The sequence below is a fragment of the Oryx dammah genome, unplaced genomic scaffold (assembly GCF_014754425.2).
Source record: "Oryx dammah isolate SB20612 unplaced genomic scaffold, SCBI_Odam_1.1 HiC_scaffold_1, whole genome shotgun sequence".
Classification (NCBI taxonomy): domain Eukaryota; kingdom Metazoa; phylum Chordata; class Mammalia; order Artiodactyla; family Bovidae; genus Oryx; species Oryx dammah.
Window position 1 is genome coordinate 81,098,205 of NW_024070185.1, and position 24,993 is coordinate 81,123,197.

General features: G+C 37.5%; 1 protein-coding gene across 2 annotated transcripts in view; it reads left to right on the forward strand.

The window, feature by feature from the left end:
* Positions 1–24,993, forward strand: part of ERCC6L2 (ERCC excision repair 6 like 2) — a 151,092-nt gene that overhangs the window by 74,601 nt on the left and 51,498 nt on the right. For both annotated transcript variants that reach the window (XM_040245234.1, XM_040245244.1), the window contains exons 12-14: positions 2,427–2,522; positions 13,798–13,897; positions 24,015–24,167. In XM_040245234.1, the coding sequence (XP_040101168.1) occupies positions 2,427–2,522; positions 13,798–13,897; positions 24,015–24,167 (349 nt within the window). The remainder of the gene's footprint in view (positions 1–2,426; positions 2,523–13,797; positions 13,898–24,014; positions 24,168–24,993) is intronic.

Below are 24,993 nucleotides of genomic sequence, written 5' to 3' on the forward strand. Positions count from 1 at the left end.
AATCTTGTGTTTCATTTTATATATAATGTCCAGGGTTTTCAGCTACACTTAGAGAAATAAAGACAAGTACATTTTTTAATTGTGTATATTTATTTAGCTAGAGTAAATTAGCAGTTTTTAAAAGTTATGTTAGGAAAATCCTAGATAATAGTATTTGAGTATCCAAAAAATGTAGAAACAAAAAATGTAAACTCCAAAAAATGTAGCACAGCCTACTTAAATGAGCTCTAATGCTCAAATATCTTAGAAATATTCTGTTACTCTTGTTGTTCAGTCACTAAGTCATGTCCAGCTCTTTGCAACCCCATGGACTGCAGCACGCCAGGCTCTCCTGTCCTTCACTGTCTCCCAGAGTTTGCTAAGATGCATGTGCATTGAGTCAGTGATGGTCCCTAAACATCTCATCCTCTGCTTCCCCCTTCTTTTGCCTTCAGTCTTTCCCAGAATCAGAATCTTTTCCAGTGAGTTATCTCTTTGCATCAGGTGGCCAAAGTATTGGAGCTTCTACTTCAGAATCAGTCCTTCCAATGAATATTCAGAGTAGATTTCCTTTAGGATTGACTGGTCAGATCTTGTAGTCCAAGGACTCTCAAGAGTCTTCTCCAGTGCCACAATTCGAAAGCATCAGTTATTTGGTGCTCAGCCTTCTTTATGCTCCAGCTCTCATATCCATACATCACTATTGAAAAAACTATAGCTTTGACTATGCGGACCTTTGCTGGCAAAGTGATTTTGTTGCTTTTTAATATACTGTCTGGGTCTGTTATAGCTTTCCTTCCAAGGAGCAAGCATCTTCTAATTTCATGGTTGCAGTCACTGTCCATGGTAATTTTGGAGCCTAAGAAAAGAAAAGTTGTCACTGCTTCCACTTTTTACCCTTCTGTTTGCTGTGAAGTCACGAGACTGTATGCTGTGATCTTAGTATTTGAATGATGAGTTTTAAGCCAGTTTTTTCACTCTCTTCTTTCACCCTCAAAAAGAGACTCTCTTTAGTTCCTCTTCACTTTATGCCATTAGATTGGTATCATCTGCATATGTGAGGTTGTTGATATTTCTCCTGGCAATCTTGATTCCAGCTTGAGCTTCATCCAGCCCAGCATTTCACATCAGGTAATCTGCATAGCAGGGTGACAATACAGAGCTTTGTCATACTCCTTTCCCAGTTTTGAACCAGTCTGTTGTTCCATGGCTGGTTCTAACAGTTGCTTCTTGACCTACATATAGGTTTCTCAGGAGACAGGTAAGGTGGTCTGGTATTCCCATCTCTAAGAATTTCCATTGTTTGCTGTGATCCACACAGTCAAAGGCTTTAGCATAGTCATTGAAGCACAAATTGATGTTTTTCTGGATTTTCCTTACTTTCTCTATGATCCAACAAATGTTAGCAATTTTATCTCTGGTTCCTCTGCCTTTTCTAAACCCAGCTTGTACATCTGGAAGTTCTCAGTTCATATACTACTGAAGCCTAGCTTGTAGGATTTTGAGTATAAGCTTGCTAGCATGTGAACTGAGCACAGTTTTATGTTAGTTTGAACATTCTTTGGCGTTGCCCTTCCTCGAGATTGAAATGAAACCTGACCTTTTCTAGTCCTGTGGGCACTGCTGAGTATTCCAAATTTGCTGACATACTGAGTGTAGCATTTTAACACCATCATCTTTTAGGATTTGAAATAGCTCAGCTATAATTCTATTACGTCCAATAGCTTTGTTCTTAGTAATGCTTCCTAAGGCCCACTTGACTTCACACTCCAGTATGTCTGGCTCTAGGTGAGTGATCATACCTTCGTGGTTTTCTGGGTCATTAAGATCTTTTTTGTGTAGTTCTCTGTGTTCTTGCCACCTCTTCTTAATCTCTTCTGCTTCTGTCAGGTCCTTACTATTTCTGCCCTTTATCCTGTCCATTCTTGCATGAAATGTTCCCTTGGTATCTCCAGTTTTCTTGAAGAGATCTCCACTTTTTCTCATTTTGTTGTTTTCTTCTGTTTGTTTGCATTGTCCATTTGAGAAGGCCTTCTTATCTCTCCTTGCTCTTCTCTGGAACTCTGCATTCACTTGAGTATATCTTTCCCTTTCTCCTTTGCTTTTCCCTTCTCTTCTTTTCTCATCTATTTGTAAAGCCTCCTCAGACAACCATTTTGCCTTCTTGCATTACTTTTTCTTTGGGATGGTTTTGATCACTGCCTCCTATACAATGTTATGATCCTCTGTCCATAGTTCTTCAGGAATATTCTAGAGTGGTACCAAAAAAAAAAAAAAAAATGTTCCATGGCAGTTTTCCTTGTGGCATATTTGTGTTTTAATTACCTTACTTTTATAATGTTAATATAATATTGTATTTATTTTGTTATAGAAACCTGGCATCATTGAGTTAAAGAGCAAAATTTGTTTTTACTGTTTTAATGTGCTTTTTTTTAAATTTACTCCAGGGCTGGTGGACTAGGCCTTAATTTTGTTGGTGCCAATGTGGTTGTATTATTTGACCCTACATGGAATCCAGCCAATGATCTTCAAGCAATTGACAGGTACAGTGGTGACAAAATTTGATGTGACAAAATTTAATCTAAAAATGCTCCTGAATCTTTTAGGTTGCCTGTAATGTGACTGTGATTAGAAGATAAGGAAACCATTGTAAATTTTTTTTTAACTTTTGTTTAAGATAACTCTGAACTTTTAAATCCAAATGGCAGGCTGTTAGTCATTTATTTCCCCTCCATCTCAAGATCTCATTATTGGGACAAGATTAATTTAGAAGAGAGAATAAATCCCTACTCCTGCAGGAAAGTCGAAAAGGCCACTACTGAGAGACCAGAAGTTTTAAGAAACTCATGAAAGAATTTTTATGATGAAGGGACCAGCAGAGAAAAGCCACGATCCAAAGTCAATAAGAGAGCAAAGAGAATTCTCTTTCAAGCATGGGATCAGCAACTTTAGGATGTGAGAGTAGACCAGAGTACATCATTCCAGGAAATTAATGTGCTGATTCTAAAACAGATTCCTGTCCCATACTTTGTACATAAAGAGGGATTAACCTATAACATGTGCTCCTTGATCAAAACTGAAAGAATCATTTCATAAATTTTATAAATAAGTGGGAAATCAGACTGACAAAATATTCTTACAGTGGCTGTTTGCACCAGATCATAAAGCATGGAAACCCAGCTTTCTTAAACAGTCCATTTCATCATTGTCTGAAAGTTTTCTGAATACAGTTCTTTTACCTCCTTAGTTAAATTTATTTCTAGATATTTTATCCTTTTTGATACAATTGTAAATGGGATTTTATTATTTCTCTAATAGAGCATTGTTAACGTATAGAATGCAACAGACTTCTGTATATTAATTTTGTATTCTGCAGCTTTACCAGATTCATTGATGAGCTCTAATATTTTTTTCTTGCATCTTTAGGATTTTCTGTATATAGTGTCATCATGTAGAAACACTGAGTTTTACTTATTCCCCCCTAACTTGGGTATGAGTATGTTGTTAGCTATGGGCTTATCATATATGGCCTTTTTTATGTTGGGGCATGTTCCCTCTATTTTCAGTTTCTTGAGTTTTTTTAATCATAAATGGATATTAAATTTTGTTGAAAGCTTTTTCCACATTTATTAAGACAATATAATTTTTATTCTTCTATATGTTAACATGGTATATCACATCAATTGATTTGCAGATATTGAATCCCTTGCATCCCTGGGATAAAAATCTCACTTGATCATGACGTATGATCCTTTTAACGTGTTTTTGAATTTCAGTTTGTTGAAGATTTTTGCTTCTGTGTTCATCAGTGATATTACCTGTGATTTTTATGATATCTTTGTCTGGTTTTGGTATCAGGGCAATGCTGACCTCATAGAATGAGTTCAAAATGAGATTAGTTTGAGAAAGATAGTGTTAACTCTTCTCTGAATGTTGAATTCATCTGTGAAGCTGTCTGGTCCTAGACTTTGTTGTTGGTAGTTTTTTGATTACCAATTCAATATTGTTACTACTAACTAGTCTGTTCAAAATTTCTATTTGTTCATGGTTCAATCTTGAGATTGATTTCTAGTAATTTGTTCATTTCTTAGTTATTCACTTTATTGGTGTATAATTGTTTGTAGTAATCTTTTATGATCCTTTGTATTTCTGTGATGTGAGTTGTGACTTCTCCATTTTCATTTCTGATTTCATTGATTTTAGTTTTCTTTTTTCCTTGAAGAATCTGACTAAATCAATTCTTGTTACCTTTTGAAGAACCAGCTCCTAGTTTCATTGATGTGTTCAAATTTTTTAGTCTCTGTGTCATTTATTTCTGCTCTGATGTTTATCTCTTTCCTTCACTAACTTTCAGTTTTGTTCTTTTTCTAGTTCCTTGAGGTGTAAGTTAAGTTTAGTTTGTTCATTTGGGTTTTTTCCCTGTTTCCCTTGTTTCTTGACAGAGGCTTGTAATGGTATAAGCCATGAAACTGCTCTTACTGAGTCCCATACATTTTGGATCACTGTGTTTCCATTTTCATTTGTCTGCAGATATATTTTTATTTGTTCATTGATTTCTTCAGTAATTCATTGTTTTTTAATAATGTATTGTTTAAACTCACATATTTGTGTTTTTGCAGATTTGTTTTTAACTGGTTAATTTCTCATCTCTATAGTTATGGTCAGAAAAAGAGGCTTGATATGATTCCAATCTTAAATTTACTTGTTTTGTTGCCTAACATATGGTCTGTCCTGGACAGTGTTCCATATGAACTTGAAAAAAAGGTCATTCTTCTGCTTTTGGATGAAATATTCTATCTTTATCTATTTAGTCCATCTGGTATAATATGTTGTTTAAGACCAGTGTTTCCTAATTCATTTTCTCTCTGGATGTTCACTAACCCCAGTAATGTCAGTGGGGTCTTAAAGCTCCCTACTATTAATGGTGCTACCCTCAGTCTCTCCTTTTGTGTCTGTTAATATTTGCTTTATATATGTAGGTGCTCCTTTGCCAGATGCATATGCATTCACAATTGTTATACCTCCTTCTTAAATTGATCCCTTGATCATTATGTAATGTCTTTGTCACTTCTGCAATCTTTGTTTTAAAGTCTATTTTCTCTGGTGTGTGTTGCTACCCAGTTTTCTTTTCCTTTGCATTTGGAAGGAATATCTTTTGCCATCTCCTCAGTTTCAGTCTGCGTGTCTGTAACTCAGAGTGAGCCTCCTGTAGGTAGCATATAGATGGCTCTTGTTTTTGTATCCATTCAGCCACTCTGTGTCTTTTGATTGCAGTATTTAGTCCATGTACTTTTAACGTAGTTCCTGATAGATTTGTTCTCCTTTACATTTTCTTGTTTTGTGGTTGTTTCCATAGTTCTTTTTTATTTCTTTCTTCTTTGTGATTTGATAGGTATATTTAGTGTTACGTTGGTATTCCTTTCTCTTTTTTTCCGTATGTTTAGATTTTTGATTTGTGGCTACTGTAAGATATAATATAGCACTCTATGTACAGGGCTTCCCTGATGGCTCAGTGGTAAAGAATTTGCCTGCCAAGGCAGGAGATATGGGTTCGATCCCTGGGTCAAGAAGATTCCCTGGAGGAGAAAATGGCAACCCACTCCAGTATTCTTGCCTGGGAAATCCCATGGAGAGAGGGGAGCCTCCAGGCTACAGTCAAAGAGTCAAACATGACTTAGCAACTAAACAACAACAACTGTCTGTGTACATGATTATTTTAAGTTGCTGATCTTTTAAGTTCACACACGCCTATCAACCCTAAATTTTTACTCTTCCCCCCCAGAATGTTTATTATTTTTTACATCTTATTTTATATTTTTTTGTTTTGTGTGTCCCTTAACTACTTTTATGGATATACATAATTTTACTACTTTTGTCTTTTAACCTTCCTACCAGCTTTATACATGGTGGATTTACTACTTTTACTGTATATTTGCCTTTACCAGTGAGATTTTTTTCCTCCCGTAATTTTCATATATCTAGTTGTGGCCTTTTCTTTTTCACAGAAGAGTCTCTGTAACATTTGTTGGAATTCAGTTAGTGGCACAGAACTCTTGACTTTTACTTATGTGTGAAACTTTTGATCTCTCCAGATCTATATGAAGCTTTGCTAATTGGAATATTCTTGCTTGTAGGTTTTCCCCTTTCATCACTTCAAGTATATTGTGTCACTCCCTTCTGGCCTGCACAGTTTCTCCACAATGTTCATAGCATTAGGGATTTGCCTTTGTATATAACTTGTTGCTTTTCCTTTTTCTCTTTATCTTTAATTTTTCACATTTTAATTACAACGTTTCTTGGTGTGCTCCTGTTTGGGTTGGTCCTGTTTGGAACTTTTTGTGCTTTCTGGACCTGAATGTCTTCCCTTTCCAAGTTAGGGAAGTTCTCAGCATTATGTCTTCAAATATGGCCTCTGCTCCTTTGTCTGGGGCCCCTATAATGTGAATGCTAGTATGTTTCATATAGTTTCAGAGGTCTCAAACTGTCCTTCTTAACTTTTTATTCTTTTTCTTTTTTCTGTTCAGCTTCAGTGATTTCCACAGCTGTGTATGCCAGCTCACTGATCTATTCTGTATCATATGATCAACAGTTAATTCATTTTAGTATATTTTAAAGTTGTATTTTTTATTTTTATTATTGCAATGTAACTGACATATAACATTATAGTGTTTTATAAACAAAATATTACTGATTTACAGTATTATATTAGTTTTGGGTATACAGATAGTGATTCAGTATTTTTACAGATTATACTTCATTGAAAGTTATTATAAGACAATGGCTATAATTCCCTGCACTATGCAATATCTTCTTGTTGCTAATCTATTTTATATACAGTAGTTTGTATTTCTTAATCCCATTACCCTATCTTGTCCCTATCCCCTTCCCTGACCCCACTGGTAAGCACTTGTTTGTTTTCTATTCTGTAATTGTGTTTCTGTTTTCCTATATATGTATTCATTTGTTTTATTTCTTAGGTTCCACATCTAAGTGATATCATATAGTATGTATCTTTCTCTGATTTAATTCACTAAGCATAATGTTCTCTAGGTTCATCCATGATGCTGTAATTGGCAGAATTGCATTCTTTTTTATGGCTGAGAAATAATCCATAGGAAAGCTATGACAGACCTAGACAGTGTGTTGAAAAGCAGAGACATTACTCTGCCTGCCCTGTATAGTCAGGGCTGTGGTCTTCCCAGTGGTCATGTATGGTTGTGAGAGCTGGACCATAAGGAAGGCAGAGCACCAAAGAATTGATGCCTTCAAACTATGGTGGAGAAGACTCCTGAAAGTCCTTTGGACAGCAGGGAGATCAAACCAGTCAATCGTAAGGGAAATCAGCTTTGAATATTCTTTGGAAGGACTGATACTGAAGCTGAAGCTCCAGTTTTTTGGTCATCTGATGCAAACAGCCAACTCATTCGAAAGGTCCCTGGTGCTGGGAAAGATTGAGGGCAGAAGAAGAAGAGGGCATCAGAGGATGAGATGGCTGGATGGCATCACTGATGCAATGGACATGAGCTTGGCAAACTTCAGGAGACAGTGAGGGACAGGGAGGCCTGGTGTGCTGCAGTCCATGGGGTCACAAAGAGTCGGATATGACTGGGTGACTGAAAGACAACAATAATCTATTCTTATATGTATACCACATCTTTATCCATTTGTATGTTGATGGACACTGGATTGCTTCCATATCTTAGCTATTGTAGTTAATACTTCTATGGACATTGGAATGCGTGAATCTATTCAAATTAGTGTTTTCATTTTTTTAAATATATACACAAAAGTGGGATTGCTGGATCATATCATAGTTCTATTTTTAGTTTTTGGAGGAATCTCCATACTGTTTGCCATAGTAGCTGCACCGGTTTACATTCCTACCAGTAGTGTACAGGGATTCCTTTTTTACTCCATCCTTGCTAACAGTTATTAGCCAGTTATTCTAAGTGGTGACAGTTATTCTAAGATGTGATAGCTGATAGCTCATTGTGATGACAGTTATTCTAAGACATGATGACAGTTATTCTAAGACGTGATAGCTGGTAGCTCATTGTGGCTTTGATTTGCATTTCTCTAATAATTAGTGACATTGACCATCTTAACTTTTTGTGATGACAGTTATTCTAAGATGTGATGGCTGATAGCTCATTGTGGCTTTGATTTGCATTTCTCTAATAATTAGTGACATTGACCATCTTTTCAGGTTCCTGTTAGCTTCTTAGGAAGATTTCTCTTCGGGTTGTCTGCCCCATTTTTGATTGGGTTGTTTGATTTTTTTGGACATTGTTTTCTTGATACTGAGTTCTATGAGCTATTTATATTTTTGGATACTAACCCCATGTTGGTAATATCATTTGCAAATATTTTCTTCCATTCCTTAGGTCATTGTCTCATTTTGTCAATGGTTTCCTTTGCTGTGCAAAACCTTGTAAGTTTAATTAAGTTTCATTTGTTTATATTTGCTGTTATTTCCCTTGCCTTAGGAAACTGATCTAAAAACAGTTGATACAGTTTATGTCATAGATTGTTCTCTGTTCTCTTCTAGTTTTATGATTTCAGTACTTAGATTTAGGTCTTTAATCCATTTTGATTATTTTTGTTGGTGGTGAGGAAATGTTCTATTCTCATTGTTTTACATGTGGCTGTCCAGTTTTCCAAGAACCACTTGTTGAAGAGACTGTTTTGTCCACTATATATTCTTGCCATCTTTGTCATAGATTAGTTGTCTACAGGTGCATGAGTTTATTTCTGGGCTCTTTATTCTGTTCTGTTGATCTGTACAGTGTTTGGGAGAGAGTTTCAATTTCAGATGAAGGGACTCTGGTAACTCAAAGTCATATTGTTGTTCAGTCCTTCAGTCCTGTCCAGCTCTTTGTAACCTCATGGACTGCAGCATGCCAGGCTTCCCTATCTTTCACTATATCCCAGAGTTTGCTCAAACTCGTGTCCACTGAGTTGATGATACCATTCAACCATCTTATCCTCTGTCACTCCCTTTTCCTATTGCCCTCAATCTTTCCCAGCATCAGGGTCTTTTCCAGTGACTCAGCTCTTCACATCAGGTGACCTGATGTGTATTGGCGCTTCAGCTTCAGCATCAGTCCTTCCAATGAATATTCAGAGTTGATTTCCTTTAGGATTGACTAGTTTGATCTCCTTGCAAGAGTTTTCTCCAGCACCACAGTTCAAAAGCATCAATTCTTTGGTTCAGTCATCTTTATGGTCCAACTCTCACATCAGTACATAACTACTGGAAATACTATAGCTTTGACCATATGGACCTTTGTTGGCAAAGTGATATCTCTGCTTTTTAATATGCTGTCTAGGATTGTCATAGCTTTCTTCCAAGAAGCAAGCATCTTTTAATTTTTATGGCTGCAGTCACTGTCTATGTGATTTTGGAGCCCTAGAATATAAAGTCTGTCATTGTTTCTATTTTTTCCACATCTATTTGTCATGAAGTGATGGGACTGGATGCCATGGTCTTAGTTTTTTAATGTTGAGTTTTAAGCCAGCTTTTTCCCTTTCCTCTTTCACTTTCATCAAGAGGTTCTTTAGTTCCTCTTCACTTTCTACCATTGGGGTGAAATCATCTGCATATCTGAGATCATTGATATTTCCCACAGCAATCTTGATTGCAGCTTGAGCTTCCTCCAGCCCAGCATTTCATGTGATGTACTCTACATAGACATCAAATAAGCAAGGTGACAATATACAACCTTGACATACTCCTTTCCCAGTTTTGAACCAGTTCATTGTTCCATGTCCGGTTTTAACTGTTGCTTCTTGACCTGTATACAGGTTTCTATGGAGGCAGGAAAGGTGGTCTGGTAATTCCCATCTCTTGAAGAATTTTCCATAGCTTGTTGTGATCCACCCAGTCAAAACCTTTAATGTAGTCAATGAAGCAGATTTTTTTTGGAATTCCCTTGCTTTTTCTGTGATCTAATGGATGTTGGCAATTTGGTCTCTGGTTCTTCTACCTTTTCTAAATCTAACTTGTACATCTGGAAGTTCTCAGTTCGTGTACTGTTAAAGTCTAGCCTGAAGGATTTTGAGCATTCCCTTACTAGCATGGTGGGCTTCCCTTGTGGCTCAGCTGGTAAAGAATACATCTGCAATGTGGGATACCTGGGTTTGATCCCTGGGTTGGGAAGATCCCCTGGAGAAGGGAAAACCTACCCACTGCAGTATTCTGGCCTAGAGAATTCCAGGGACTGTATAGTCCATGGGGTTGCAAAGAGTCGGACACAACTAAGCAACCGTCACTTTACTAGCATGGTAGATGAGTACAATTGTGCTGTAGTTTAAGCGTTTTTTGGCATTACCCTTCTTTGAGATTGGAATGAAACCTGACCTTTTCCAGTCCTGTGGCCACTGCTGAGTTTTCTAAATTCACTGGCATATTGAGTGTAGCACTTTAACAGCATCATCTTTTAGGATCTGAAATAGCTCAGCTGGAATTCCATCACCCTCACTACCTTTGTTTGTAGTAATGCTTCCTAAGGTCCACTTGATTTCACATTCCTGGATGTCTGCCTCTAGGTAAGTGGTCACACTATCATGGTTATCTGGATCATTATGACCTTTTTTGTACGATTCATCGGTGTATTCCTGCCTCCTCTTCTTAATGTCTTCTGCTTCTGTTGGGTCCATTCCGTTTCTGTCCTTTATTATACCCATCTTTGCATGAAATGTTCCCTTGGTATCTCTAATTTTCTTGAAGAGATCTCTAGTCTTTCCCATTCTGTTGTTTTCCTCTGTTTCTTTCCATTGTTCACTTAAGATGGCTCTCTTATCTCTCCTTGCTCTCTTAAGGAACTCTGCATTCAGATAGGTATATCTATCCTTTTGTCCTTTGTGTTTCACTTCTCTTCTTTTCTCAGCTATTTGTAAGGCCTCCTCAAACAACCATTTTGCCTTTTTACATTTCTTTTTCTTGGGGATGGTTTTGATTACTGCCTCCTGTACAGGATTAGGAATCTCCGTCCATAGTTCTTCATACATTCTGTCTACCAGATCTAATCCCTTGAATCTATTTGTCACTTCCAGTGTATAATCATAGGATTCGATTTAGGTCCTACCTGAATGGCCTTGTGGTTTTCCCTAATTTCTTCAATTTAAGTCTGAATTTGGCAATAAGGAGTTTATGATCTGACCCACAGTCAGCTTCCAGTCTTGTTTTTCTGACTGTATAGAGTTTCTCCGTCTTCGACTGCAAAGAACATAGTCAGTCTGATTTCAGTACTGAGCATCTGGTGATGGGCAGAGTCTTCTCTGTGTTGTTGAAAGAGGGTGTTTGGTATGACCAGTATGTTCTCTTAGCAAAACTCTATTAGCCTTTACCCTGCTTCATTCTGTACTCCAAGGCCAAACTTGTCTGTTACTCCAGATACCTCTTCACTCCCTATTTTTACATTCCAGTCTGCTATGATGAAAAGGACATCTCTTTTTGGTGATAGTTTTAGAAGGTCTTTTAGATCTTAATAGAGCCATTCAACTTCAGCTTCTTCAGCATTGGTGGTTGGTGCATAGACTTGGATTACTGTGATGTTGAATGATTTGCCTTGGAAACAAATTGAGATCTTTCTGTTGATTTTGAAACTGTACCCAAGTACTGCGTTTCAGACTCTTGTGTACTGCATTTTGGACTCTTCTGTACTGCATTTTGGACTCTTCTGTAATGCAAGGGCTACTCAATTTCTGATAAGGGATTCTTGCCCACAGTAGAGATATAATAGTCATCTGAATTAAATTCACCCATTCCCATTGATACATAGACAAATATCAAAATCAGTATTATTTTAACTTTAAGTTATAATTCTTGTTTTCTATAAATTTTAAAAGACAAGTGCATAAAATAACTGTTCTGCTAATGAATACATGGCATATAAAGATATAATTTGTAACATCAATAAAATAAAGGGTGATAGCAGAGCTGTAAAGGTGGTTTAGTGCAATTGAAATTAAGTTGGTATCAGCTTAAGATAGGATAAATTTGAACCCATGCAGTCTGACTTGCAGAGCCTAGACTTTCAACCAGCCTCTTTCCAGTGACAGCTGCTCAGGAAAATGGTCAAATGAAAACCACAGAAAAATTTCCATTTCCTTTTGACTTAATAACACTTGTTGTAATTTTGTTCTTTTTCATCTAGGCCATCAGGACCTATTTTCTTTATCCCAGTGGTCCCTCAAAATACAGTTCACTGTGCTTTGGCATTCAGTGAAAGTTAGTTGATGATAAAACTAAATGAACAGGATTCTTCTTCTTCTCCCTCTCCTTCTGTGGACTCTGACTGGAGGAACCAAGAAGAAAAGTGAAGATACTGACCTCCATACTGTATAACAGTTTCTTGACACTCATCTTTATGTGATTAAAGACCTTTTACATATTTGTACTTCATAGACTTAGAAATTGATGACGCATGGGTCCAGTATAACATGTTACAAGGCTTTATCTGTAAGAGTAAATATTCTAACACAGTCTGTCATTCAGCAAACAGTTGACTTACACCAAAGGACATTTCCTTAGATCCATTTGTATTTATCCTTAGACCCAAATGCCTTGTGGGAGAGAAAGGGATTATGAGCCCCTCTCTATCCAGGCTGCAGGATGCAAGTGACAATGCAGTAACTTATCTGGCTTTGCTGTGTCACAAGAGCACTCATTCTTTTCTGGGAATGCAAGATTTTCAGTACCCCAGTATGTCCTCTAGTAAAAGCCCTTCTCTGGGAGGAGGAATGGGCAAAGGAGGCAGAGGAAACACCAGATATAACAACATAGTATGACTTTATAAGGTCAAAATTAAATTTACCCCAATTTATAACATTTTCAAGCATGAGGCAGTATGGCCTTGCCCATGACCCCCCGTGACTGTAACAGGTATTTAGAAGCAGGTGATCTCATTCAGAACATCCAATAAAACCTCCACCTGGGGGAAGCTACAGGGATTGTACCTGCAGTTAACCAGTTTGGTGAGTCAGGTTAGAGTTTTAATTAGCACTGCAGTCCGTATCAAAACACCTGGGGTGCTAATCAACTGAGTGATCCAGTCAGACAGCCTGTGTGGAAATCTCAGTAGATGAAGGGTATAAATCTGCATTTCTGTAGGCTTGCCAGTTGATTAACTGCTTTCCTTCAGGGTTGTTGTTTTTTTTTAACAGTTTCATTGAAGTATAATTAACATACAATAAACTACACATATTTCAAGTGTACAGTTGATAAGTCTTGATGTAAGAATATAGCATGAAGCTATAACCACAATCAAAATTGCAAACATATCCATCACCCTTCAAATTTTCTTTGTGCCACTTTGTAATCCATCCCTCTTTCCTCTCCTGAGGCCCCTATCCCCAAGCAACCACTGATCTGCTTACTGTCACTATGGATTAGTTTGCGTTTTTGAGAGGTTTTATATAAATGGAGTGCTTCATAAGCTTAAGACTGCCATAAAAGAAAAATCTGAATTTAGGGAAAGTTTTGCACAGTAGAAAGTGATGTTTATATCAGAAATGAAGTTGATATGTATATGTTTTCTACTCCTTTTTATATGAATTTCTGTTTTTACATTATTATTAAATAATACAGCCTATCTAAACATGGACAGAGGAGCCTGGCGGGCTGCAATTCATGGGATTGCAAAGAGTCGGACACGATTGAGTGACCAAGCACAAAGCACAGCACATACCTAAACATAAGATTTTTTTTCAATTAAAATTTTAGTAATGTTTCATTTTTATATCCATAAAGCTGCCTCCTGAACTTGAAGTTGTTTCACTTGATCTTGGTCGCCTTTTGTTTTTATTTTTCTGCAGAGCATATAGGATCGGGCAGTGCAGAGATGTCAAAGTGCTTAGGCTGATATCCTTGGGAACTGTGGAGGAGATCATGTACTTACGACAAGTATACAAGCAGGTGAATGTATTTCCCTTTTTCTATTTAAAAGTTAATATTTGTCAGTTTTAAGAAATTAATAATAAATTTTATACAAATATATTTTTATTTTATTCTAGCTATACTAATGAATTTAATAAGATGATGGAATATACTCTAGAATACACTTCTATAAAACTAATTCTTAGCTTCATTGAATTTCAGAGCTGAAATTTTCTTCCAGCAATGCTTTACTGTACACACAAAATCATCTTGGGATCTTTAAAATACAGATTCTCATTTAGTAGTACTGGGTAGAGCCCAAGATTCTGCATTTTTAACAAACTCCCGGAAGTGCTAGCACTGCTAGTCTACAGACCACAGTTTGAGTAGCAAGGTCACAGCTAAGTGTATGCCACAGATGTGGTACCGGTGCACCCAGACAGCCTGCGCTCTCTGGACAGCAAGGTTACCTAAGCCAGGTTCCATCCTTGAGTAGCCTCCTCTCAGAGTAGACATTCACATATTACCATTTTCTGTATATGCCATGAGGAAGACTGGAGAGGAATACCATAGAGATATCTAATACACATGTTTCAGGTTGTATATAATGAAACCAGGGCCCAGGATGCCCCAATAAATGGAATCATAGGAACAGAACTCAAGTGCAGTAACTACTGTGCTGGTGTTTTTAATATTCATCTAAAATTGCATTAACTCTGTGATATCCTTAGGGTATCAATTACTGCTCCATTTATGCCTCTAAACAAAGTTTATTTAGTCTATAACTGCCCACTTGAGAAGATCTGGAATGAGGTTCAAGTTTAATTATAAATGTTAAATTTGAATTACTCCCTATATATTTAGTTGGAATCTGTTTAAGAGCAAACATCTGCCACATGTGGTGGTAGTTAACCTAAGAATGATCCAACCTTAAATTTATGCTATTTTTTTCTTAATTCTAAAAGTAGAATTGAACACAGAAATTTTTATTTTTCTTAAAGCATTTAGCTCTGTAAGAAACTTGTAATCTTTTTGTTCTTTGGTAGAGCACAATGCCTGAAAATTATCTTTTCAGACATATTTAAGTAATCTTGGGAAAAAGTAGAATATTATTTTTTGCATCCTTGGAGCAACTCTTTAAAATACTATCTTTGACTTGTCACAAGTAAGACTCTTTTCTCAATCCTATTATTTCCTTTTGCCTATTTGGCCTGTTACATAATAATAAGTAATAAAAAAGTCTTCAGACCATGAAAGTAATTAAAGTTTTCAAAAGTTTGTATGATCTAATTGCTTATTAAAATAAACATTAGGGAACATTCAGCCATACAACTTGGTAGACACAAATAAAGATAAGATGGCCATTATGTGAGAAATGGCATAAATGTGACTTAAAAGATTGATTGGATTTTGAACCAAGGGTGCAAATGACAAACACACTCTAGCCTCACAAGTGTTCTCAAATCTCTTGGGGCGGGAAGAGAATCTAAAATGATGTTTAAAAAAAAACCTATAAAAATGTTGGAAAGCAAAAGAGTTCTCTCTGTGGGCTAGAAATGATAAGAAACCCTGAAAGACAAAGGGCAGCTGAGATCAGATTGAAGGAAGAAATCAGTCATGAGAAGATTACTGGAAAAGGTAGGTGCAACTTATGAATATTCCAAATGTAGAGTCATAGATACTAAAAAAAGAAAGGAGCCTTGGGTTAAGTATAATGCCCCCTCTTTGGGGTATTATTAATAATCTAACATGATCTTTCCCCCATTGTACCAAACTGCAGCCAATGGAAATGTTTGCTCTCAACTAGGAACAAAACATAGAAGTACTGGAAGGAAAGAAGTAAAGCTCCAAATTTTTGCTGAAATAGAGAAGAAAGTCCAAAATAATAAATGCCTGCAAACCACTCCACCTGCTCTCTGCTTTAAATAATTATTGCAGTTGGCCTAGATGAGCATGTAAGATATTTGAAGTCAGATGAAACACCCTCCCCACCAAATAGTTAGTATGGAACAGTTTTGGAAAATAAAAACACTATGAAAGTATCCTTCAGAGATACTAGGTCCTAATCTCTGGAACCTGTAAATGTTACTTTATATGGAAAAAAGGATCTTTGCAGATGTGATTAAGGATTTTTTGAGATGGGAAGATTAGCCTTGATTGTTCAGGTGGGCCCTAAGTCGTGACTTATAAATAAGAAGCAAAGGGAAATCTGACACAGACAGAAGAGAAGGCAGTGTACCACAGAGGCAGAGACTAGAACTAGGTAGTCACAAACTAGAAGGCAATGGCAACCCACTCCAGTACTCTTGCCTAGAAAATTCCATGGACGGAGGAGCCTGGTAGGCTGCAGTCCATGGGGTCTCAAAGAGTTGGACATGACTGAGTGACTTCACTTTCACTGTTCACTTTCATGCACTGGAGAAGGAAATGGCAACCCACTCCAGTGTTCTTGCCTGATGAATCCCAGGGACGGGGGAGCCTGGTGGACTGCCGTCTGTGGGGTCACACAGAGTCAGACACAACTGAAGCGACTTAGCAGCAGTAGCAGCAGTCACAAACTAGGAGAAGGCAATGGCAACCCACTCCTACTCTTGCCTGGAAAATCCCATGGACAGAGGAGCCTGGTAGGCTGCAGTCCATGGGGTCTCGAAGAGTCAGACATGACTAAGCGACTTCATTTTCACTGTTCACTTTCATGCACTGGAGAAGGAAATGGCAACCCACTCCAGTGTTCTTGCCTGGAGAATCCCAGGGACGGTAGAGCCTGGTGGGCTGCTATCTGTGGGGTCACACAGAGTTGGACACGACTGAAGCGACTTAGCAGCAGCAGCAGCCACAAACTAAGGAATGTTGACAGCCACCAGAAGTGAAAAGAGGCAAGGAATGGATCCTACTCTAGAGCTTGTGAAGAGAACATGGCTCTGCAAAATTTGATTTTATTCCAGTGATACTGCTATCAGTCTTATAGCCTCCTGTAAGAGAATAAATTTCTATTGTTCTAAGCCATCAAGTTTATATAATTTGTTACAAGAGATACAGGAACTAATATGTGCGTGTGTGCTCAGTTGTGTTTGACTCTCTTCAACCCCATGGATTGTAGCCTGCCAGACTCCTCTCTCCATGGAATTTTTCAGGCAAGAATTCTGGAGTGGACTGTCATTTCTTCCTCCAGGGGATCTTCCCAACCCAGAGACTAAACCCATGTCTCTGGTATCTCCTGCACTGGCAGGCAGGTTCCTTATCACTGTTCTACCTGGGAATCCCCTAGGAACTATTATAGGCACTGAAAAAATAACATCAGAGAAAACAAAAATAATAGAAAAGAGTAGAAGATTTTTTTTTAAACTATAAATATTCAAAAGGTAAGTGAGGTTGTAGGATCCTGGAAATAAGAAAAGACTACTACAAAAGAATGCAGTAGAGATCCAGAAAATGAAAAACTCCAGCAATAGGCTGAATATCAAAGAGCAAAGTTTCATCTAAAAGAACGAGCCACATAGTTCTAGATTACAGAGCAAAAAGACAGAGATAGAATACATATAAGAACAGTTAGGAGGAATGAAGGTTAGATCTAGGAATTCCAGTGTCAGTCTTATAGTTGAAGAAGTTAACAGAAGAAAGAAGCCCCAAATAAAGGATGGAACTTTTAAGTAGTAGAAAATAAAAGAGTCCACAGATTATGTGAGCCTACTAAGTGCTAAATAGGATAAATGAGAATAGATCCACACTTAGATTGTCTTTTTATAGTTGTAAAATACCAAGGATAAAAAGATAAATCCTTAAAATACCCAGAGATAAACTTTATGGAGAGGAAAAAAAAATTATAAAAGTACTAGAATTAGGTAGATATCTAATTGTTATTAGCAGTATTGGATATCTAGGAGCAGTAACTTAAAATGAGGGGAAATTATAGCTGTATTATCAGAGAAAATGAATGAATTTTTAATTCAAAAGTTTTCCACAGTGGTAGAAACTTTTCTTTCAGTGGTGAACTATACCAAATATTTAATATTCTTCTTGAGAACAGAGAAGGGAACAATTCCAGCCTACTTTAGAAAGATAGAAGAATACTGAAGCCAAAATTGGCAAAGACATTAAAAGAACAGAAAATTATAGACAAATATGTCTCATGAACATAAACGTAAAAATCTTTAACAAAGCCTCTGTTAGAAGTTGAATTGTGCCCCCCCGACTCCCACGCCACAAAAAAATGAATAAAAAATATGGTGAAGTCCATAACCTCTGGTAGCTGTGAATGGGATCTTATTTGGAAGTAAGGTCTTTGCTGATGTAGTCAAGTTAAATGATGTTATACTCTATTAGCTGCTGCAGCTGCTGCTAAATCACCTCAGTCGTGTCTGGCTCTGTGTGACCCTATAGACAGCAGCCCACCAGGCTCCCCCGTCCCTGGGATTCTCTGGACAAGAACACTGGAGTGTGTTGTCATTTCCTTCTCCAATATACTCTATTAGGGTGGGCCCTAATTCTGGTATGACTGATATTCTTTCAAAAGCGAAATTTGGATGCAGACAAACACAGAAGGAGGGTGCCATGTGAGACTGGCATGATGAAGCTGTGAACCAAGGAATGCATAGGATTGCCAGCAACTACCAGAAACTAGGAAAAAGGAAGGAAGTATTTTCCTTCCCTTAGAACTTTCAGAGAGAGTACGGCCCTGCCAATATCTTGATTTCAGACTGAGCCTCCAGAACTGAGAGAGAATAAATTTCTGTTGTTTTATACCACGTGGTTTATGGTACTTTGTTACAGCAGCCTTTGGAAACTGATGCAGCCTCTAAGGCAAATGTTGTAAATTTGACTACATTATTATATAAAACTTCTATATGACAAAGGAAGTACAAGCCAAATTAAAGGACAGACAGGAGGAAATATTTGCCATAAATAAACAAAGGATTAGCATCTATAATATATAAAGAACTCCTACAAATCAATAAAAAGACTATGATTAGACATTTTAGTAGAGAAAAAATACTAATGTATACATAATGCATATGAAAAGATGCTTAACCACACTTATAATCAAGAAATAAAAAAATAAGATTGCGTTCTGCATGTTCTGCAAAAGACTTTTTGTTCTGTGGGGTATTTTTTAGGGAGCTGGGGAGATTAATGTTGTTCATTATTGGTGAAGATACTTTTAAAGAGATGCTCATTTAGTGATTTTGGAATACATTGAGCACTTATTTTAAAAGTTAATTTAACAGCATTTTTAAATGCACTTTCTCCATATTGACCTTGTAGAAATATTCTTACATATGCACAGTGAAGAATGACAAGTATTTCTGTTCAGAATTGTTAGTATTTATTTGAAAAATGGAAAAAAAGAACAGCCTAAATGTACAACAGTAACAGAATAACATAAATTCTGATATACCACATTATGGAATACCTTGGAACAGCAAAAAATTTTTTAGAAGATTGTAGAGCAAATGTTCCTATGTGACACAATCTTTAAGACATTTAAAGTAACTTGCAGAACATGTGTACCAATTGTGTTGGTTTATAAAACTATTTATGTATATAAAAATTTACATAAATATACATAAAATTTTATGTATATAAAAATAGCTCTAACTGCATTGAAAAATCTCTAGGAAGGATAAACCTAAATATTACAGTGTTGGTTAGACTGATAAGGGATAATCTGTATTGTTCAGGGAGACTTGCCCTTTGATGTTTTTGTTTACATTTGTTTACGATAAAAGTCTTCAGGTATTTTATACTTAAAAGAAAACACTTATACAATGATACAATGACTGTGCTCCTTCTGGTTTGGAGCATTGCATATAATCTAGTTTGACGTTCAGAAATTCATCTTTCACAAAAATGTAATTTATTTAGAAGTAAATATGTATTTACAAAAGAGTTGCAAGAACAGCACAGAGAACTCCCAATTAAGTTCACCCAACTTCTCCAGTTGTTAACATTTTACCACATTTGCTTTTTCTTTCTCTCACTCGGCCATGATCTTTATTCTTTTTCTGAACCATTTGCAAGTTGTAAACTTATCACCTCTACATTCTCTGTATTTCTCTGTTTATATGTACATATAAAAATAGCTTTATGCATTATAAACACTCAGTTTTACATATTTTTCTGCTGCTTACTTCTCCTTCATCCCCTACTCTCTTCTCAAAAATGTAGGTATCCAAATCAAGAAACTAACACTTATAGCATTACCTTATAATTCATAGAACCCATGCAGATTTCATCAGCTTTCCTGGCAACGTCTCCTTTCTCCTTCTGGCTTGGAATCCAATCCAGGATCATAATTACATTTCTCTTTGTGTCTCCTAAGTTTTCTTCAACCTTAAGTTACTCAGGCTTTCCTGGTCTTTCATGACCTTGACAGTTTTAAAAAGTAAAGCCATTCCTTGTGTATACTTTCTCTCAGCATGTCCATTTGCTGTCCCCTCATGTCCTAACTCAAGACAAGCAGATTTCACAAGAATGGCACAGAAAGAGTGCTGTGCTCTTCTGATCGCATTGAAAGAAGGCACCCAGTGCCTAGATGACCTGACCCGCCAGTGATACTAATCTTGATCATCTGTCAAGTTTGTGTCTACCAGCTTTCTCCACTGCAGACTCACCACTTTTTTCATTTGTAAGTTGATATATATATTATGAGAAGATCATCAGAGACCATGCCAATATAGTCAGCCCTCTGTTTCCATGGTTCTTCTTTCACAGGTTCAAACAACTGTGGATTAAAGTGACACTTGTGCTAGCTATTTGCATAGCATATATGTTGTTCAGTTCAGTTTAGTTGCTCAGTTGTGTCCGACTCTTTGCGACCCCATGGACTGCACCAGGCTTCCCTGTCCATTGTATTTACATGTATTTATACAGAGTTTGGGCTTCCCTAGTAGCTCAGCTGGTAAAGAATCTGCCTGCAATGCAGCAGACCCCGGTTTGATTCCTGGGCCAGGAAGATCCCCTGGAGCAGGGATGGGCTACCCACTCCAGTATTCTTGAGCTTCCCTGGTGGCTCAGATGGTAAAGAATCCACCTGCAGTGCGGGAGACCTGGGTTCGATCCCTGGGTTGGGAAGATACCTGAAGGAGGGCATGACAACCCACTCCAGTATTCTTGCCTGGAGAATCCCCATGGACACAGGAGCCTGCCAGGCTACAGTCCGTGGAGTTGCAAAGACTCAGACACGACTGAGCGACTAAGCACAGCACAGCATAGCACACAGAGTTTTTATTGTATTGGGTGTTATAGGTAATCTAGAGATGATTTAAAGCATATAGGAAGGTAATGCTTAGCTTATATGCAGATACGATGCCATTTCATAAAAGCAGCTTGAGCATGCATGGTTCTGATATACATGGGGGTCCTGGAACCATACGAAGGGCTGAGGGACAACTGTACCCTGTTCCTCATCAGCTTTAGTGTTCATTGGTGATTCCTGCCTGAATCAGCTACCACTGTGATGGTTTGTCAGATGGTGATTTTTCTATTTATTATTACTTCTTTTGTATTTGTTGGCATTCTACCAAAAAGAGAGCTTTCCTTTCTCTTCCATTGATTTAATCTGTGTGGACTCATGGGCTAGTATTTTCGTAACAAATTTTAGGAACACACTGAATATCATGAATTGTTTTTATGTTCAGACTCATTTTTTTTACCAGTGAGAACCCCTTCAAGGGGGCTTCTGTCTCATTTTGGTAAGCTGTCATCATGCTTATTGCACCTCCTTACTGTGGTGGGCTGAGTAATGGTCCTCCACATATACCGAATCCTAATTCCCTGAAAACACCTGGATTATGTGGGTGGGCCCAGTGTAATCACAAGGGTCCTTATAAAGGGAGGGGGTAGCAGTAGGGTCAGAAAAAGGAAAGAAGGTGGCAACATAACGACGGAAACAGAGGGTCAGAGAGAATGATGTGAAGATGCCTCATTACTGGCCTTGAAGATGGAGGATGGGGTCATGTACTCTTTAACACGGTGAATAGTCCATTTTTACTTCTTGCATATCTTGTATATTGTGAAGAAATTTAAGCATTTCATAGTCTTGCATGAGTTTTTTCTTAAGCTAGAAACTACATTTTCCAAATACTGATATTTTTCCCCTTACTCTCTTGATTTGTAACAATGGTTTTGTTATAGTTACCCTAGAGATGGATGCATCTGGCCTTCAGTTTTACTTGGGCCACTTTGGAAAACGTAAATTTTAAGTACAAAATAATGTGTCTTTTATAAATTTTGTGATAAAGCTTTGGTAGGAGACAGAGATTCAGATGAATGCCTACAAATTACAACAGTCTTACAACACAGACTTTACGGAAGTGTTTAAGGAAGTGTCAGTAGCAAGGGTAAAATCATCAGTAACCGGTCCATCAAGTAAATCAGTTGCTGTTGTGATTATGTATTTCCAGGACTATAACCTGTGTTTTGGGGACACATATAAAACTAATCAAATCAGTGTATTGATCCATAACTTATTCAAATTTACGTCCCAAGGGTCTTGTTTTAAGAGGGACATCTGGCGATGAGAAATTGATACAAGTATAAATTTTGTGTTCAGCCAAATGCAGGTATAAATTCTACAAATGATGCTTCCTAGTGGGGCAGCTGTGAGAAAGACACTTGATTTCTCTAAATTTAAGTTCTTTTATTTTTAGAAGGGAGAAGATAGTATAGGATTGTAGGAATTAAATGAGAATATAAAAATGCTGCACATACATCCAATAAATAGAAGCCTCTATTAGTAAGAATAATTTTAGTTGCCTAAAGCAGCTTTTGCTGTTGTCGTTAAGTCTCTGGCTCTTTTACGACCTGCTGGGCTCTAGCCCACCGGGTTCCTCTGTGCATGGGATTTCTCAGGCAAGAATACTGGTGGTTGTTGTTCAGTTGCCAAGTTATGTCCGACTCTTTGTGACTCCATAGACTGTAGCTGGCCAGGTTCCTCTGTCCATGGAATTCTCCAGGCAAGAGTACTGGAGTCAGTTGCCATTTCCTCCTCCTGGGGATCTTCCCGACCCAGGGATCAGACCTGAGCCTTCTGTATCTCCTGCATCAGCAGGTGAATTCTTCACCACTGAGCCGCTGGGGAAGCTCCAAGGATGCTGGCTAGAATGGATAGTTACTCCCTTCTCCACGGGATCTTCCCAAGCCAAGGGTCAAACCCAGGTCTCCTACATTGCAGGCAGATTCTTTACTGTCTGAGCCACCAGGGAATACCAAGAATACTGGAGTTGGGTTGCTGTTTCCTTCTCCAGGGGAACTTCTAATTCAGGGGTCAAACCCGCATCTCCTACCTTGGCAGGTGAATTCTTTACACTGAGCCACCAAGGAAGCCCCTAAAACAATGAATTATAGTGCCTGGCAGGCGCAGTTCACAGGCTCGCAAAGAGTAGGACACGACAGAGAGACTGAACTGAACTGATAGTACAAATCAGTCTGGTGAAAATCACCAAGTATCCCTCCTTACTGATCCTTCCGTCAGCAATAGATTGAGGTTAATTTTCCCTCTTTGTTTCTTTTAAGAAATGGTAGAGTATACATGGGGTTAATCAAAGTGTATTTAGTTATATACAGTAAAATATCTAATCAGTTAGGAGACATTAAGTTGATGCTAAAGTGGTATATGTCCTTAAGGGTTCTATGTCAGTGTTCTTGCTGAATTCACTGTTGTTTCAGGGATGCAGTGTCTCTAAAAAATGGTTGGATTTTTGCTGTTAGTTGACAGTGTAACCATGGCCACAATTAGTTTGATACCAACGTGGTTATTGTATAACTACTTTAGATTATAATTTAACTTTGGTGATGTAGGGATTTCTTCCAGTTTTAGTAGTTTCTATTGAAGTAAGAGTCTAGACAGGAGAAAAGTGTTTTCAAATGTGTGCCTTTTACATTTTACATCAAGTGGCTAGGCCATAGAGAGATGATCTTGAGTCAGTTGTTAGAAAACAGATAAAATAGGAAATGTAAGATTTTGTTCTTTAATAAGACTGGACAGATTATTTCACCATAATGGCAACATCTGCCAGGGAAATTAAAATAAAATTTCCTCCCTACGGAGATTCTGCCTGCTCGAGCTAAAGCTGTGTATATATAGGGAATGCCAGGAAATTCTGACACATTGTTGGAGCAAACACTTCAAAAATATCTTGTGTTTTTTCTGTTATAGCAACTTCACTGTGTGGTGGTTGGAAGTGAAAATGCCAAGCGATATTTTGAAGCAGTTCAAGGATCAAAAGAGCATCGAGGAGAACTTTTTGGGGTCTATAATCTCTTCAAACTGAGGTCCCAAGGGTCTTGTCTTACAAGGGACATCCTGGAGGTGTGAAATTTTTCTTTGATCTTTTCAGTATTTTCAGTATAGTTTTCTACCTCAGGAAAATTGCTGGTGCCTTTTCAGAGAAATTTTTGGTTTTCTTCATTTAAAAAAGTCCTATATTTAGAATTTCTACTTTTAGAGAAATTGAAAATGAATTATTATTCACCTCTATTCGAAGATTTTCCCCATGCATAGTTAAATTCAGATACATATACAAGATAGTATGACCTTCCAAGACCATTTTCAGACTGGTAAAGAGAAATTTATCATTTGGAAAACAGCTGTTGAAGTCAGGAACTAAAAAAAGAGATTTTCCTAAGTAAACAAAAATATAAAATGTGTTTTGATTAAAAGTTACCAAATACTCCCTGAGATGCACTCTCATGTCTTGTGGAGACTTTCTTTTTCTGTTCCCAGTAAAAATTACACACCAGTATTTCAGACTCTCCCAGTTGTGTTCATCCTCAGGATACAGATGTTTCTTATTCTTTTATTTTTTTATTTTTTTATTTTTTATTTTTTTTTTTAAATTTATTTATTTATTTTTAATTTTTACTTTACAATTCTGTATTGGTTTTGGCATAGATTGACATGAATCCACCACAGGTGTACATGCGTTCCCAAACATGAACCCCCCTCCCACCCCCCTCCCCACAACATCTCTCTGGGTCATCCCCGCGCGTCAGCCCCAAGCGTGTCATATCCTGCATCAGACATAGACTGGCATTTCGATTCTTACATGATATTATACATGTTTCAATGCCATTCTCCCAAATCATCACACCCTCTCCCTCTCCCTCTGAGTCCAAAAGTCCGCTATACACATCTG